The sequence below is a fragment of the Spermophilus citellus genome (genome assembly GCF_964194105.1).
Source record: "Spermophilus citellus genome assembly, chromosome: 3".
Taxonomy (NCBI): domain Eukaryota; kingdom Metazoa; phylum Chordata; class Mammalia; order Rodentia; family Sciuridae; genus Spermophilus; species Spermophilus citellus.
This window is the reverse complement of record NC_138184.1, coordinates 172,737,565-172,756,477: the sequence shown is the minus strand read 5'-3', so window position 1 is coordinate 172,756,477 and position 18,913 is coordinate 172,737,565. Positions and strand designations below refer to the sequence as shown.

Here is an 18,913-nt window from a genome sequence, read left to right as displayed (position 1 = left end):
AACAATGAAAACAGTATGGATCCCTGTATGATAACCATGGAGATTCTAAAAGTTGTATCCACCATAGGGATGGTGGACAGATGCATGAGGTTGTTAATATAAACCACTCATTCCCACTTTTTCCTACCAAAATGATATAGTTAGTCTAGAGACACCTGATGTCTTCCTTGACCCTATATACAAACAGCTGCACCAAAGCACTCGGTTAACAGTTACACAACATGTGGTACAAGTAACTTTATTTTAACTTATTTTATGCAAAGGTAAGTTTTAAGAAGGTTCTTTGTGTGACCATATACTCTAAATAGGGCCATTCTGTAAATCACTAGGAATCTTCTGAGGATATATTTCCTCTATTTAAAAGCTGTGTCTTCTAAGTGCAAGAATGCCTATGAAAAGCAAGAAGATGAGTGGGACAGAGCAGATGTGATCCAGAGCCTGCATGTTCCTAGTTTTCCTCATCTCTGACATCCAGACAACCTTCTCTAAAATAGACATGATGATTTATCTTTGTCCAGATGCTCTTCTGCTTGGAGCTATTTGTAAAAAGCATATAGTATAAATATGGTAATTTTATTCCTTGCTTTCTCCATGGCCTCAGCTGCCCTATGGTCCATGTTACAATTTGGAGAATAGAAGGTGTTTCAGGTGAAATACTCTAAAAAGATTTCCAGCATCATAAGATTCATCTTGAAAAGTCAAAATTGTTTTCTTTTTGTAGAAAAGTAGCCTTCTGAGTTATTTTTCACAGGTCTAATATAAAAGATAACAAATAAATTGTGTGACTAATATGATTTATTAATATTTATTTTTACTTGATATTCATCCCTTGGCATCATAGAAGATTGGTCCCAGGATTACCCACAGTTACGGAAACCCATGGATGCTCAAGTCATATAAAATGATGTTAGGGGCCGCTGGGGTTATGGCTCAATGGTAGAGCTCTTGCTTGGCATGAGGCACTGGGTTTGATTCTCAGCACCACATATAAATAAATAAATAAATAAAATAAAGGTCATCAATAACTAAAAAAAAATTTAAATGATGTGGTATTTGGACATAACCTATACTAGTTTTTTTCTTTCTTTCTTTCTTTTTTTTTTTTTTTTTTTTGGTACTGAGGATTAAACCCAAGGGTGCTTTACCACTGAGCCACATCCCCAACCCTATTTTATGTTTTATTTAGAGACAGAGTCTCACTGAGTTGCTGAGTACCTTGTTTTTTGCTGAGGTTGGCTTGAACTCGAGATCCTCCTGCCTCAGACTCCCAAGCCTCTGGGATTACAGGCATGTCCACAGCACCCAGCTGGACATCACCTCTTCTAAACCTCCTATATATTTTAAATCATTTCTATATCATTTATACTACCTAAATACAACATAAATGCTTTATAAACATCAGCTCTACTGTCTTGCTTGGATAATAATAAGAAGACACATTCAATACAGATGTATTTTTTTCCATATTTTCTGTCTGTAATTAGTTGAATCCACAGGTGCCAAATCTACAGATACAAAGAGCTGGTTTTGTGAACTTTAATAACAATGATTAAGAAAGTATCTCTCCTTTGATACATCCTGACTTTTGTTTTAATACAATTTCCACTGTGTTTTTCAGCAAAATTATGTTTGTTCTACAAATTGGGAGCACATCCCAGACAGACAGCTGCAACAGTGACCTGAGTGGTCCCCATGCCGTGGACAAGGCAGTGCTGCTGCAGTATAGCGTCAACAACGGCATCACCTGGCATGTCATCGCTCAGCACCAGCCAAAGGACTTCACACAAGCTCAGAGGGTGTCTTACAACGTTCCCCTGTAAGCAGCCTGGTTAGAAATGCATGGTCTCTCTCCTGCTCCCAGAGAATCACAGAGTGTGAGGTGGAGGTTGGGTGAAGTTACTGGACCAGTACCACAAAACTAGGCAATGCAGAATCAAGACTAATGCAGATCTCCAAAGGTTATGTTACTACCGTCTGTTAGGATAGGAAGTAAGGAAGAAGGGCAAGAGGGAATAGAAAATATCAACTCATGCAAAGGCACTTTTTGCATACTTCCCTTTCTTTAAACAGGATTTCTGTTCCTTGGGAAACAGAATTTTTATTTTCTGCTTAGTATGCTAATTTGAAAATTTACTGAGCATAGACGGTCATGTCAGTTTTGCTTAGCATTGTTCACCCACTTCCAGCACAGTGCCTGTCACACTGAATATTTCATGTTTGTGATCAAATGTGTTGCTATTCCTGGAGCAAGGGAAAAGAGGAAGAGACGTGGAAAAGAAGTATTCCTCATTGAGTGGCTAATAAAATGCTACTTAGAAGAGCACTATGACCTAAGCAAATTCTATGCCCAAAGTTGTATTGATTCAACCTATTGCAATATCTAAAGTGGGCAAGTTACCTTCCAGAAAGTTCTGTTTGCTGGTGTTCAACCTCTTTTTTCTTCTATCTGTGACCCAGGGAGGCACGGATGAAAGGAGTACTACTGCGCTGGTGGCAACCACGCCACAATGGAACAGGTCATGATCAGTGGGCTTTGGACCATGTGGAGGTCGTCCTGTGAGTATCTGATACATGGCATCCTGTGTCCATTTGAGAAAGGTTTGAAACTCCTTTGATCTGGCATGCTCCCTTGATTCAGTAAGAAATGTTCCTCATAAGAAGGTTCCCACAGGAGCACTTTGGCTTACACTCTTCAGCAACTGCAAGCTATAGCTCAAGTCGACAGTGAAATAACAAAGCCCTGAATATATCTTAATGTACCTTAGAAAAAAAATCTTCAGTAAGTAAAACATTTATTTAAGGATTGACATCAGTGGTTAAATTGGATAAAACAAGTCTCCAGGTAAACGGGAAACAATATCTTAATGCCAGATCTGGATTGCCTTGTAAAATAGAATGATACCCTAAAAGAGAAGGATCTGTACTGGTCTATATACAGAGTGTTGGTGGCCAACATGCCCAATTACAGCCTCCTGTCTTAGCCACAGATGCCCGAGGCATTCTCCATTTAATGGCATGACTGCATCTAGAATACAGAATCTGTGGTTTCCGATCCCCACCGACCAATACCAGCACCCAATGGGCTAAGGGTGTCCCCGCTGGTTTCTCCCAGGAAATAGGGCTGTCACTACTTTCCCCTGGCCGGGTTGACTATTCCCTTGCAGAGAGATGACTTACTTTTTCTCTAACAATCTAGTTCCTGTAGAACTGGAATGCTTATGTCTCGACGGGTTCGAACTGATGGCACCAAGTGGTTGGCAAGGAGAGGCGAATCTTCTCGGTAGATAGGTTCAAATGTTCATTCTGTTTATCAAATCCGAAGTGAAATCAGTCTTGTGGCTGATTTCAGTCATTTTGAAAGCAAATTTAAATGATTGATTGGTAGGAAAACTACCAGATTTGTTTTCTTTCGATCATAGCCATGAGCTGAACTCTTCAGTCTTGAGCTAGCCCTGTCTTAGTTCTCACTGAGGCACCTGCTTGCATGGCATCCATATCAATCCCAACTCCAAGAGCAACCCGGTCCCTACACAAGCCCCCACTGTGCGCTCTGCTGCTTTTGGACAACTTGCTGGGCTCTGCCTCCACAAGACAAAGTTGAAGTTTAAAGGAACAGTCCAGACTCTTTTGAATCTGAACATGAGGCTGATGTTCTACTTAGCTATTGATTTCCACAGATACATTATTCCAGGAGAATAAAATAACTTGGGCTTAACATGAATATACATAGAGTGAGCCCCTAGAGAGATGTCCTCGTAGATCAAAATTCAACCCTCAAGTTGTTTTGCCCTGGCTACTTTCCTTACAGAGCAGTGATTCTCAGTCTGACTGAATGTCAGAATCACTTGGGAAGTTTCTGAAAGCATCAAGGAATGTCTAAATGTCCAGCCCATCCCTGTGGATGGTTTAAATTGATCTGCAGTGGGAAGTGAGCATCAATCAGTTTTTTAAAACACCTCAGGTGATTCCAATAAATTGACTCAGACTCAAATTAGAGTCAATAATCACTCTTATCTCTCAGATTTCCTGCCAAGAAAGTTTGCATTAATGGAGTTTCCTGTGCCTGACAAAGCATTACCAATTCCTGTGGAAACTTCAAAACTTGTCAGTCCTCAGAAGAAAGCAGGATGCTAATTCTACCCTTGATAGACATAAAAATCCTCAGCATATCATACATTTGAGTAGATATTTCTTCTCCCACCCAGACAAGCAATTAGAGTTACCTACGTTGGATTTCAGAGACATAGCATCACTTCCCTTGGACTAAAATTGAAGAGCAGAAGTACAGACTTTCCTGACATTCAGTAACACAGTCCCTCCATAACCTAGAAACAGAGCTTGTTCTCTGCTGCCTATTGACATGCTGCCTCAGAGACTTTCAGAACCCCAACAGGAAGCCTCACATAGCCCCCAAGAGAACCTTCCAGAATACCTAGTGTTGCTATTAATTTGTATAAGCAACTTCCAGCATCACAATATATTATAAAAATGAAGTTCAGAAACTCTTAGAGTTTCTGATATTATTCTGAGGCTACAATATGTATTGTATCATTTCATTTTATTACTTTGAAGAACTTATCAGATGCCTGTACCTGTCATCATCTCAATCTCTCAGGGCACTAAAATGTTCCAGATGAGAAAAGGCCATCACTGCATATACTTGATATTACACGGTTGTTTGATTCTAAGTCTTCTTTCAGTGAGTCACCTAGAGATTATAACTTCACAGATATTGCCAAACACATTTTGTGTACATATTTTATATACATAAAACCAAATACTCTCTCTCCAATGACATTTCAAACATGTGTTAAAATTATAGAAGTAATCTTATTTTCCTTCTTTTCCCCACAAAGCTGAATTCAAAAATGAGTTATTTTCAAAAATATAATCTTAAAGTATATTTTAAGACCTGTTTTTGATGTTTTGTTCTGCTGTCAGTGTTCAACATTTCTAGCTACTATACCCTTTCAAAGCACTTCTTTAAGAGTCACAAAAACTTTTAAGCATTCATTAGTATGCACTTGGTTGCTGTTCAGCATGATGCCTTTATTTAATGAACATAAAATAGTTGCAGAGGAATTAGAAAAATAACATATAATAATGTCCCAGAGTATCTTTCAAGCATGTGAGGCGCAAAGAAGCTAGCCAAGGTTTGTGTCATAATTCACAAATATTGCTAATTATAACTCTCCTATGGAAGATGCATATTTTAAAGTAGACAAGTAGAATACTCTCATAAAGCCATATTAATTGAGAATATTTTCTCACTTAACAACATGTCTATAGCAGAATATTTAGTTCTATGAGCTGGTAATGTTTGCTCCTCAGGTGCGGAGTGAAGGAGAAACCCGAGGCACACATCTTCAGAGACACAAGCCCTACCTAAATGAATGCTGCAAATAGGGCTACTAATATGTTTTTGCAACTAATGGTTGGGGGCATACATTTCACTTACAAATTTTTAAGAATGTATTTTCTAAGTGAAGATTGGCCTTACTCTAGCTTTATTATCATAGTTTCGCTTTTGTGCATGTGCACCAAGGACACATGCGAAAAACCCCTAGAAAGAGAAACTGTGTTCACGCATGGTATCTTACCTTGAATTTAATGTCCATACTGCCCATATTAATCAAAAGGACTGATGAGGTTGATAAGAACAAATTCAGCACTTTTGAAAATATTTCAAGATTTTGAGGTGCATCCTAAATGAACACGATACCTGACATATTTTGAATTCACTAGTTTAATTCTCAAAGACTACATGTGGAAAGATTTGAGTTCCATAAATATGGATACACAGAACGACCAGCCCTGTACCATAAAGATAAAAACCACCATTTCAGCATTTAACAAAGTCTCTTATGCTTGTTTGAGAGTGTAATCTTCCCACTCTCGTGATGTTTTCCAGTAAAACCTACATATGAAAAGTGCTTCGTGATGATTAGCCCCTGCTAATCTGCCATGTAGCAGATAAACTGAATTGACAGATCATTTTTTTCCAGCCTCACTAGCTTACAAAAACTCCTCATTCCCTAAAGTCTAAATGATGTAGCATAACATGATCATTGACAATCCAGTGTCAGAAACCTAATTTCTCTGAATTCATTTGCTAGCGTAGAACATTTGTTTTTCAGTAAATGTTTGTTAATACATTTGGGCAGATCCCTCACAAGATCCATGCTGGTGGGGTTCTTCTTAGGATAGAAGAGAATTCCTTGTCTTAACCTTTTTCGTTGGGCACTCATCCTTCTCTCCTAAGAATTTCCCTCACCCAACTATGCATTTCATTCACACATCACATCTCCTGTGTACATGTCTAAGTCACAACCTGTCATGTGTATAATGAAGTGGGCTGATTTTTGCATGTGTACCTTGAAAGCGAATCACTCAGTAAAAAGCTAGCATTTGTGAAATGATTTAATTAAAAGTGAATTATTATCACATTTACTGAGAATTGAGAACCAACATGTTGCTGTGGCCTTAAACACATTTATCAGATTTTAATATAAGTTCCATCATGACCATCCCCTCATGCTATTCATCATCAAGATACTGTCACGTTTTTTGGCACAAATGATTTATGGAGATGAGCATATTACATTTGTTGCAAAGCATATTTATCCTTTATTAAATTTGATTGTGTTATCTGATATAGAGGACTTCTGCATTTTCAAAGCCCATTCCTTATTATAATCAGGAATTAGTATTTCCTAAAATATAAATAATTGAAAATCAGATAAAATTAATAGTGGTCATTAAACTATTGATTTAATATTTATACTTTATATGCAACATTTATGCCAAATGTAGTACTATGCTACATGTACCTTGACATATGGTTATGAGCAAATATTGCATGTTGCATTACATTAAAAAGTTAAGTGTATGTATATATCGGGTATAGGAGAATAAGAAATAACTTGTTTAATTTTTATTTTCAAAAGAGATGAAAAATCCTATATTGCGTCTAAACCTGGTCAGACTTTTATGACTAATCACAGTGCTGCATGCATTGAAAGCCATTTTTTAACTTGTGTTATATTTCATTATTTGCTGTCATTGGTTTTCCACTAGAGTAAGGTAAGTCCTCCTCACTAAATCTGGGGAACTGTCTACTCTTACTTTGATCAATGTTACCAAAGTTAACTGAGAAGTTTTGTAGAAGACCTTTGCAACTGAAAATAAAAATCTATGAAAACAGCTATTATAAATGACATTGGGATACAATGGAACATTTGAAACCTGTATCTGTGCAAATTCAAGAGATAGCCAAGTTGAGAGAAGTCTCTAACCTATACAATATGGGTACAACCACGGAGGCCAGAGTGCTCATTAGATCTGTCTTAGTTTCTCCTCTGTGCCTGGCACTGTATGAAGTGTGCTTGAAGCACTCACAGTTTACAAGTTTGTTATGAGGAACATAACAATAAAAGGTGTGTGTAGAAAATCTAGGAGTCCTGATTAAATGTAATGTTTTTCAAAAGACCTATGAGGCTAGAGACACATGAAGGCGGCTTGACTTTACAAGTCCATTCTTTTGTTTTGTTTTGTTTATTTTTTTTAATGTGGTGCTGAGGATTGAACCCAGTGCCTTACACATGCCAGGCAAGTGCTCTACCACTGAGCTATAGCCCCAGCCCCTTTACAAGTCTATTCTAAGTCAATAAATAAATTAGCAGAGAGGAGTAGATTTATTCATGATACTTTATGAGTTCAAGATCCTGTCCTTAGATAAGACTGGCTACCTTTAATATATACTTGTCCACTAGTTAAGATACTTTAAAACTTAAGAAAGTAAAATGGTTATCATTTCTTGAACATCTATATATGATATTGCAAATTTTCATTTAATCCTTACAACTCCCAGAGATATGCATTATCAGATAGTATTCTCATCTCCATTTAGCTAAGAAGAGAAACAGGAAGTCTTTAGTATATCTGGGGCATTTGGGCCTACACTTACTAATATGTAGTCTTCCCCAAAATGTGTTTGTCTTGAAATTCAAATGAATTTCCTTTTTGCCAAGGACTATCATGAGTTAGTTTGAATGGCAGCTTCCATCTTACTCTCACCAATTGTTCTCTGAAAGATATGTCTAACAGTCCACTGGATTCTTATTTCTACATTCATCTAAATCATCATTTATTGAGCCAATTTTTGATGAAAAATGAGTTAATTACAGACCAGTAAAAATGCCTCAATTTCATGTCAAATTCTTCTATTTATCTCCATCTCTCCCATTTCCTTTAGAATCCATTAAAAAATCAGTAGAGGGCTGGGAATGTAGCTCAGTGGTAGAGCACTTGCCTAATATGCACAAGGCCCAAAACCACACATGCACAAAAAAGAAAAAAATCAGTTTAATTGTTTTCATAATAACAAATGAGCTAAGATTGTGGCTCCAGTAGAGTAATGGTTCTAAAGAGAAGAGAGTCACTAGTTCCTCAAAGATCTTGCACCACCCATATTTCCCATGCAGAATCATAATTCCACATACCATCTAAGTCCCTAAACTCCTTCCACAACAATGGAAATCTAAATGGTATTTTCAGGAATCCCTGATGTTTGTTTTCCCTTCTTTTAATGACTTACTCATAATGGGAGAATTTCAAAATGGTCCTAGTTCTATCCACCACCAAAACAAATTGACATGTCAAGTGACATAGCATGCTTTTGGCATGAGTACTACTGGCTTTCATTGAACTTATGTAAACATTACTTTCCCCTGTATGCAATAAAGAAAAAAACCTTTAAAAATCCATTGTACCTATTATTATTGATGAGGTTATCTATAGCTACACATCTATATGTATCAAAAGTAAAAATAGACTTAGATAAACTTTACACAAAAAATTGAGTAAATATCAGATCTTTAAAACTATTAAAAACTTCCCTAATATGCAAGTTAGACATTTTAGAAGACACAATAATGCTTATAACCATACCAGTTTATTAAATGGTCCTACATTTAGACAGCATTTTGCTCTAGCTCCTCATAATGCTTGATTTTAAAAGCCTTATGAAATGGAAAAAATCCACCTGACTAGATTCCAACCTAACTGGCTTGAGAGAGATTTATGTCTAACATTACCAAATAACCAGTTAATTTAAAGGATGCTTTAAAAGTCATTTTTTAATATGACCATTTAAACACTAGGCATCTAAAACAAGCACATTATTGAGTGCACTTTAACATTCTCAGGAATCCAAAGATATGGTCCTCATACATAAACTTATCCAAAATTAAAGAGTGTCCAGTGAATCGATGTGCCTCCTGAATTAGCTATAAACTTACACCCTGGGCTAATTTGCAGGGTTTTAAAGATCTGAAATCTGCTAATATTTATCTTCTGACACATAAGGATGGAAAATTTAAATCAGCTCTATAACAAGCCAATAATTACACAGCAAAGTTGCTTTAAAGCCATTAAACATACACCAACTTTTGTTTAAATTAAATGTTCCTTTGTTCCCGTATACTGAGGTAACTTTTCTATCAATAATTAAATATCTTGAGTGTTCTATGTTTGTAGTTTTTAATGTAAAGTATTTTAACTTTTTTTTAGTACTTTATATCTTTAAACGTGTTTTCAACAAAATAATCTCATTGCTTTAACTTTGCAATTATTCCTTATAGTTAAAGAGTAATGATTTACGACAGGAATCCAATCAGTAAGTCACCAAAAGTTCAATAAACACAACTTGACCACCCAAGGGTTAGGCAGGAGGCTCAGTGCTGTGGGATGGGGTGGGGGGATCTGGGGGACAGGCAGAAGTTTAGACATGGGGAGCCAAGATAAAGTAGGAAATGAGCACTATGAGAGTTCAAAGTAGAAAAAAAAATTACTTCTGGAGGGGAGGGGTAAGCAATATAGAAAATGTGATACTTGAACAAGTAGAAATTGAAGGTATGAGCCTGTAATTCCAGTGGCTTGAGAGACTGAGGCAGGAGGGTTGCAAGTTTAAAGCCAGCCTCAGCAACTTAGCGAGGCCCTGTCTCTAAATAAAAAATAAATAAATAAGGACTGGGGATGTGCCTCAGTGTTAGTTAAGCACCTCTGGGTTTAATCCCTGGTACAGGAAGGAAGGAACAAGGACCAAAGGAAGGGAAGGAAGGAATTAAAGATGTGATATTGGAGGTGGTACCAGGAAGGAAGCAAGGAACAAAGGGAGGAATGAAGCAATTCATTGAAGATATGATGCTGGAGGTTGACTAGTGACTCAGGTAGAAAAGACTTCTGACAAGTCTATGTAGGAAGCAAAGGGGAGAGAAAGCCTGAAAACATCCAGAGAACATGAGATATCTATCTGTTTAAAGTAGCTTTTATATCACTCCATCCCCAAGAGAATTAGGAATAGTTTTTGAGCAAGGTGAAGCCATCATTCAGGGGAAAATTTACTGAAATGGGTGTGTCAAATCAATTGTATGTCTGTATAGGAGAACAGACACACAATTGTGTTATTAAATTGTTCTTTCCTAGCACTTCATGGTTTCTCTGTCAATGGAGTTTCGTTCATACGGGGAGAGAACCGAGATGAGGAGACTAGTTTAGGGGACCACTATAACATCTTGGGGAAAGGCTATGAGGTGATCTAGGGTGCTGGCAGGAATAGATCAAAAACCAGTCCCAAGATTTTGTGAATAAAGAAGTAACCAGATAATTTCTCCTGATGTGGATGAGTTCAGTGCATTAGCTCCTTGTCCTTTTTTTGTAGCTCAGTTTTACAGAGGCAGCAGTTAATACTTATAGCTGCTGATGAATAATGGACACATTTGTTGCATCTTCCAACGTGACATTGAAACTGATCAACTTAGGTGATGTATGGAATATCATGGGTAGTTAGGACACCTGAAGACAAAACCTAAGGGGTTTTTATGTTTCTTTAAAATGCCTGCAGAGCATATTCTTTATTTCCATTTTATAGCATTTTTATAATAAATCCAGGGTGGAAAGTGATTAGCACTTTATGTTATAAAATACTCATATCAATTTCATGTCTATCTTTTAATCAGGTTTTTAACACAGATGTTATTACTTCTTAATTATACGTGAAATTGAATTTATGTATTTTGCTTTGAGACAGTTTATTATAAATTTTCAAATGATCAAATTTAACTATAAAATTCTCTTACTTTAAATTTTTCTATATTTTACAAGTGCTAGTATAATATCCCTAAGTATAATGCTGAGTAAAATAGACTAGGTAAAACGGCATCATTTTACACCACACTAGTATATTATTAATGATTGACATTCCAGAAGATTACACTTCTCAGTGAAAAATTATCCTTTTCCTTTGCTTTTCCCTAACTCAAATTCATGTCATGTCGATCTTTATGGTGAGATCGCCTCATATGACATTATCCCACTCTGCATGTGTTTTAAGTTTCCTTGTATTAAGGATGAAAGGCTTTGGGACCATGTAGTCAAGAGACTCAGTGAATATGGAAAATATTGATAGGCTCACACTCATAAACCACATATTGATGTGACATATAAATATGTTGTCATTCAGATCAGTGTGTGAGTATGATTCTTTTCAGTGATGTTATAGATTATGATCCTTTTAAAAATGTATTTTCCATGCCAAAACCCTAGCAGCATCACTCCCAGTACCATGCAGTTTCCTGCAGGCTTCTGATATTCATTTTGAGTATTTTTACCAGCCTCACACATAGTATGTATGTATCAATGTGTGTATGTAGGGAGAATACGTAAACATGTTTACAATTAGTTATACATTCAATTTCATCTCCTTTGTATTTTATGACCTCTTTTTAGCATAGTATCCATTTCATAAATCCCTGTGTATAGAATACCACCACCATTGCTTACTGTTTGAGGAAGACAATGGAATCCAACATTCTAAGAGAAATGTACTTCCTCATTTTGCATCCAGGGACTGCATAAATTAGGAAGGTTCAGCTGATTCATCCAACAAGTTTGCTTTTCTTTGTTTTGCTTTTTAAGCTTTAAGTGAAAATCTTTACTGGAGAGATCAAACTATTTTTCCTACTTGTTAAAGATATATGTAAATAAGGTCATGGGCCCAGCATGTACTTCCTCTAAAGTTCGTCAAATAGATGTTTTCAGGAAGAGCTCAAGAATAAAATTAAAATCCGAAAGTGTATGTCTGCTTTTGCTATAAATCAAGAAAAAAAAGACTTTTTTTTTTCTGATTCTTTTCTGGTTCTGAAAAGAAAGGGGTTTCTTTAGGGCCAAGGGCAGTGGCTGTGGGTATCAGTCTTTAGTTCCTGTGTCCCTGGGTGGTAATGTCAGCATGACCTATGAATCCTGAAAGCTTTCAAATAGCAGGTAACTTAGGATCTAGAATAGATTGACATTCAATGATGGGACTTACATGCTCTTTCTCCTTTCCCTCCCTGCCTGTATCCATTCTCATTTCAACAGCACTCGAAAACAAAATTACATGATGAATTTTTCACGGCAACATGGGCTCAGGCACTTCTACAACAGAAGACGAAGGTCACTTAGGCGACACCCATGAAGAATCAAAAAGATTATTTTTCCTTCCAACATGTGACGTGTTGCTTTCCATTCCTTTAAACCTCTCACCACATCTGATATCAGGAAATATCTGTGAAGGACTTGGTGGTTAACAGAAAGCCCTTCTCCAGACCGAGTGTATACCACTTTCCCACACTGTGAACTAATGACAAGTGACTTATTTGCTCATAAGTAAATGTCTCCATGTTGATGTGTCCGTGAAAATTGTGATCTGTTGTAATATCAGTTACAGTGGCAGTATTGAAAATAAGAAATAGTTTAACTGAAAAAAAAAGTTTAAGCACAAAAATTTAAGAGATTTTATGTTTAAAATGGCATTTAGCACAGTATTTAACATTCTTGGTCACAAAGCTATTTAAGTGGACTGTATTTCAGCTTTGTATCATGTTTTATATGATTAAATTATCATCGTTTGTCCTTTATGTATTCTCTTCTACAGTATAACACATTGAAACTGTATTTACATGTTATGTTGCAATATTTTGCTGCTGAATTTTGATCTACTTATATTCTGCAGAAAGTTAATTGAAATACCTATTCAAGATAATAGTTGTAAAGATATTGTATCTCCTTTAATATACTCCTTAAAATGTACGTTGATCTAGCATTGTTTTGTGGATGAGAAAAATGCTTGACCTTGAAATATTTTCTACTTAAAAATTGTGTATGAAGACCCTGTCTCCCACAAAGGAATTGCCATTTCCTTGTCTACAGATTTCTTTTTTAAAAAGTGTTCTGTGGCTGATTTACTAACAGTAACTGCCATTTTGTGTCTGTAGTAACAAAGTGATTTGTAAAACAGTGGATGTTTTTTCATTGTGTTCTCTTCGTGGGTTGTTTTTCCTGCGGGTCATATTCACATCTTCTTTGGATGAAGTGCAACCAACACCAGCAAGATTATAATGGCCCCTGTATCCCTGACCTCTCTATTAGAATAACTGAAGGCTGCACTCCAGGGTGAGCCATGCTAAAAGCCCATGCTTAAATAAAAATTATGTCCAAAAGCCATTTGAAGTTCATTTGTCTTCATTTATTTTTAATTAAATTTCATGGAGGATTTGTAAGCCTGGTCAGGTTGGTGCTGAAGTCAAGTATACATATGATGTTTTTGTTTCATCATTGGTCATAGCAATTACGCTTTTATTTTAGGCATTTTTTTTCTCTTATTCAGCTTTTTCTACTAACCACTCTGTAGCTACACTAAGAAAAGCCAATAAAGAATTCTGAAAATTACTTATCTCCCAAGAATTTTCCTAGTGGTTAACACAATGCCTGTCTTACAAGAAGCGCTCTCATACATTCATTCAACAAATATTTATTGAGTGCTTGTGAAGTGCAGGTTCTAGCTAAATGTCAAGGATAAAAATGGTGATTTAGACATTTTCCTCCTTGCTTTTGACATCTGAAAAAATAAAAAGTATGTTAATGCTTTATTGATTTTCAAGAGGATTTTTTAAAATCAAGAAAAAATTTTAAGCCATGGGTCCAGCCATGGTAAACTTTCTTTCTTTTGACATCAACAATATTGGACCTAAATATACCTCCAATTAATGTATTAGCCATCGTTTGAAGGTAGACTGCACCCCTGGGGTAACAGTATCTTTTGAAACATTTAAATGTGAGAGATGAAACTATGATTTCAGAGGATTTTTCCTACATGGCCCACTTCAGTCATTTTATTTATGTGTTCATTCTTCACATATCTATTATACATAGTCCTTTGGGAGGATGAGAACACTTAAGATCTCTTAAGCAAATTTCAAACTTACAACCTTATTGCTAACTGCAGTCACGTGGCTTTACCTCAGCTCTCCAGAAAGTACTCATCTTGCATAGGAGGAACTTGATTTTCTTGGAGTAACTAATCTCCCTATTTCACTTTGCTCCCATCCCTGGAAACCACCACTCTATTTTCTTCTGTGAGTTTGATTATTTTAGATTCCACATTGAAGTGAGATAGCATTTTTGTAAGTCAGTTCATAATAGCATCACAAATATGTAATAGGAATAAATCCATCTGGGTGCCATGGCACTCACCTGTAATCCCAGTGGCTCGGAAGGATGAGGCAGGAGGATTAAGAGTTCAAAGCCAGCCTCAGCAAAAGCAAGGCATTAAGCAACTCAGTGGGACCCTATTTCTAAATAAAATACAAAATAGGGCTGGGGATGTGGCTCAGTGGTAGAGTACCCCTGAGTTCAATCCCTGGTAACCAAAAAAAAAAAGAAGAAGAAGAAAATCTGAGAAATTATGTGTAAGACCTATACACTGAAAACTTCGAAGTATGGCTAAGAGAAATGAAAGAACTAACTAAATGGAGAGATGTATTGTGATTACAAATTGGCACTCTTGATATTGTTAACTTGTCAACTCTCTCCAGATTGTCGTAAATATCCATGCATTTCCAGTCAGAATCCCACAGGCATTTCTATAGAACTTGACAAACTGATCCTGAAACATAGGGAATTGCAAAGAACCAAGAATAGCCAAAGCAACTTTGAAAGATAAGAATATTGGAGAACTACTTTCTTTCAAGATTTATTATAAAACTGGTAATCAAGACAATATGGTACAGCTTCTTTCATAAACTTTCTTTCATCAAGACAGACAAATAGAGCGATAAAACAGATGGAGAGTCCAGGAAGACAGGCAAATATATGTGAGCAACTTGCTTTTCTTGATTTTTGTCAAAAGTACAAAGGTAATCCAATGGAGAAAGGATAGTCTTTGTTGTTGTTGTTGTTTTTGGAGGGGACTATCAGGGATTGAACTCAGGGCACTTAACCACTCAGCCACATCCCCAGCCCTTTTATTATATTTTCTTTTGATACAGGGTTTTGCTAAGTTGCTTTGAGGAAACTCTTTTAAACAAATGGAGTTGGAATTGGATACACAAATGCAAAAGAACAAAATTCTATCTATATCTTAACATCATATACAAAAATTAACTCCAAATGGATCACAGACCAAAATATAAAACCTAAAAATGTGAAATTTCTAGGAAAAAAAACATAGGAGAATATTAAGTTAGTTGGCAATATCTTACCTATGCTACCAAAAATGCATAAACTTTCTTTCATAAAACAGCAAATTAGCAGCTGTGGTTTTAGCTTATGGTAGGGTGTTTGTCTCGCATGTGTGAAGCACCAGGTTTGATTCTCAGCACCACATATAAATTAAAATAAAATAAAGGCCCATTGACAACTAAAAAATATTTTTTAAAAAAATACAGCAAATTAAAATGTTATCAAAATTAAAACTTTTTGAGGGCTGGGGTTGTGGCTTAGTGGTAGAGCACTTGCCTAACATGTGAATTACCATCTGCATATCAGAGAAGACATTCAGGCTTTGGTTTTTTTAGGATTGGCTTATTTCACTTGGCATAATATTCTCCAGCTCCATCCATTTACTGGCAAAATGTATCATTTCATTCTTCTTTAAGCCTGATTAATATTCCACTGTGTATATATACCACATTTTCTTTTTAATAATTCCAAATAATCAAAAACAAATGTTCACAGGGCATAGCAGCACACACCTGTAATCCGAAAGCTGAGGCAGGAGGATCCCAACTTAAATCCAGACTCAGCAAAAGCAAGGCACTAAGAAACTCAGGGAGACACCTGTATCTAAATAAAATACCAAATAGGGCTGGGGATATGGCTAAGTTGTTGAGTGCCCCTGAGTTCAATTTCCATTACCCAAACAAACAAACAAAAAATTCAATAAAGTTCATCAACAAGAGAATGGATACATTATTTGTATAATATACTGTTATACGATTTGAAGAGTATGCCTATCAACAACAACCAAACAAGTTGTAAAATTACAAATATAATGTGAACCATTTACCAGATCTTAAAATTTGCTAACAAATGATGTGTATTGCTGATTGATACATACATAGTGAAAGTATAAAAGCATGTGTGGGAATAAATACAAATTCATGATAGCAGTTATCTCAGGCAGGGGAATAAAATCAGAAGGCATTATGTGGAAGATATCAGCTCTACCTAAAGTGTTTTACTTCTCCTTAAAAAGTCAGAATAAAGTAGTTAAAATGTTAATGTTTAAATGAGTTGTGTGTTCTTACAAAAGAGTTGTGTTACTCTCCATTCCCATGTGAAGTTCTAAATTATTATAGCCAGAAAAAAAAAAGAATATGTAAGATTTCTCAGGAAGACCCTCTAGAGAGATATATGGTAGGAAGAGAGCAATATGTGCAAATCCACAAAACCAGGAACTAGCTTCACTCCTTAAGGGAGCTGTAGATCATTTGGATTTGAGCCGCTTATATTATAAGAAGCAGCTTGAAACTCACTGTCAAGGGCTGTGAGCAGGACAGGGCTGCTGGGGGAGTGAGGAGTGACAGATGGAAATAATTTCTCATATTAATCAAATGCAGCTTTAACCAAGGTGCATTCATTGGAAAGCTGTTGGATGGTTTCGAGCAGATACCTTTCCATTAGCCTTCTCTGGCTAATGTATAGAGAACAGTTGGAATAAGTTAAGAAAAGAAACTGAGAGACTAGAATTAAAAGTAGGTGGGCCTGGGACAAGAGCTGAGGGATCATTTTAAATGCTCTGACAAGGATTTTACTAAAGATTCATATTTCTCAAGAGTCACTGAAAACTGCTCACATCCAAAATAGAGTAGTAAAGATAAAAGTATACTTTTATTTATTTGGTCAGCAGAAAAAAACAGCTGTCATTAAGAGCATTCCAGTTCAGAAGAGAGGAGGATTTAATACTGCATCTTCTATCTAATCCTTTGGGTGCTTATTATAAATGAATTTTTACAATTCTTTTAATCCCACATGAGTGGAAATTGATGCTTTTTATACACATAGGAGAGTATGCAGTGATAAGGAGAAGGTCTGTCACTCTCCTGTGAACTTATTATCTATTCCAGTGTCTATACCCACTGTACCAGCTTCATGCCTAAACATCAGAGGAAGAGAAGTTAAGCCTGGAAAATATAGCTTGTGTGTGTGTGTGTGTGTGTGTGTGTGTGCGCGCACGCGCATACATTTTTATTGTAACAAGGAATCTGTACACTTTTTTTAAAACTGAGCATCATCTTTCCAGTGAAAACAAAAAAGAGAATGTAAAAATGAGCAAAGTAACAATAGAGAATGTCAATTCCAAACAATAGCCTACAGGTTCTGCCTCAGTAAACCTAGTGACAGTTAGCTAACTTACACTAGACATTATGGTAGCCCCTTAGTGCTAGCTCCACAGACTGCAGGAATTGTGACAAATCGGACACTTTTAATGCCTCCACGATCACCTAGCAGAAACTGCATAGCTCCCTTAAAGGCTGAAAAAGAAATCCTATCATTCCTAATGAATTATCCACTGCAATGATATTTTCAGTGATTTGAAGTTGATTTTTTGGTCTTCCTCTAAATGTCCTAACTGTAACAGAATACTAGTATTCTAGTATCTTCTGTGTTTGGAGCTTGATAAAAAAGCAAAAGAAGAAAGTTATCTTTGGGCCCTCTCCCTCAGACACACTCACATACAACCAGAACCCTGACCAAATCCCTATGCTGAAAAACAGCTTGAGTTCCCATCCTGCAGATTAACCATCTCTCAAATGTTTCTAAATTTGATAAAGTGTATAAATCTACAGATCAAAAAATCTTAGCAATGATTCCAACATGGCGGCGGGCGCAGAGAGATCAAGTCTCTGACCTCTTCAGCTGTGCAGGCATAGGGAGTCGTAAACAACCTAAATCTGTTTGCTCAGGATCACTAGGCAATGCTGAGCTGACGTGGATCTGGGGCGAACAGTCTGGGCCTCTCAGAACACACACTGAGCCCGGATAGGCTGAATTCAAGCTCCCGTTCGCCTGCTTCCCGCAGACAAACAGCTGTGACTCAGCACTAATCCATCCGGCTGAAACAACTGGTCAGCCTTTCTCATCCTACGGAGGTAAATGCCTACCAAGCCTTCATAGGTAGTGGCCACAGGTTTGAAACGGGGCTTGGGAGAGACAGTAAGGACCCACCCGTTGCATTGGTCGCCCGGCAAAGGGAAACGAACTGTCGCCATTTGCAAGAGATACCACCATGGCAGAGAACTGACATCATCAGACTGCGGCGGAGGAGATAACTTCATTGAAACCTGCGGCTACAGGTGTGTAATTCCCTAGCCTTCCCTCTCCACACATCGGGGAAACCTTAAGGGCCCCTCCCAGCTCTCCCGTAAGGGCCCCTCCCAGCTCTCCCGTGAGCACGATAGCCAGACCGAGGGAATCAGAGGTGGCGCGGGACCCGCAGCACGGAACTACCGCTCCCACCAGTGCTGACAGCTGAGGTCTCTTGCACCAGCTACCGGGGGCGTGGCTACCGGAGGGCAAGTAAAATTCACTGAGG

The 18,913-nt window shown here is 37.1% G+C and overlaps 1 protein-coding gene across 1 annotated transcript in view; it reads left to right on the top strand.

Annotated features, from left to right (window-relative positions):
* The window catches only part of RELN (reelin), a 469,728-nt gene extending 456,190 nt beyond the window's left edge, over positions 1–13,538 (top strand). The window contains exons 62-64 of the mRNA XM_081286786.1: positions 1,619–1,816; positions 2,458–2,556; positions 12,418–13,538. Of these exons, the coding sequence (XP_081142912.1) occupies positions 1,619–1,816; positions 2,458–2,556; positions 12,418–12,514 (394 nt within the window). The 3' untranslated portion in view covers positions 12,515–13,538. The remainder of the gene's footprint in view (positions 1–1,618; positions 1,817–2,457; positions 2,557–12,417) is intronic.
* The last annotated feature ends 5,375 nt before the right edge of the window (positions 13,539–18,913 follow it).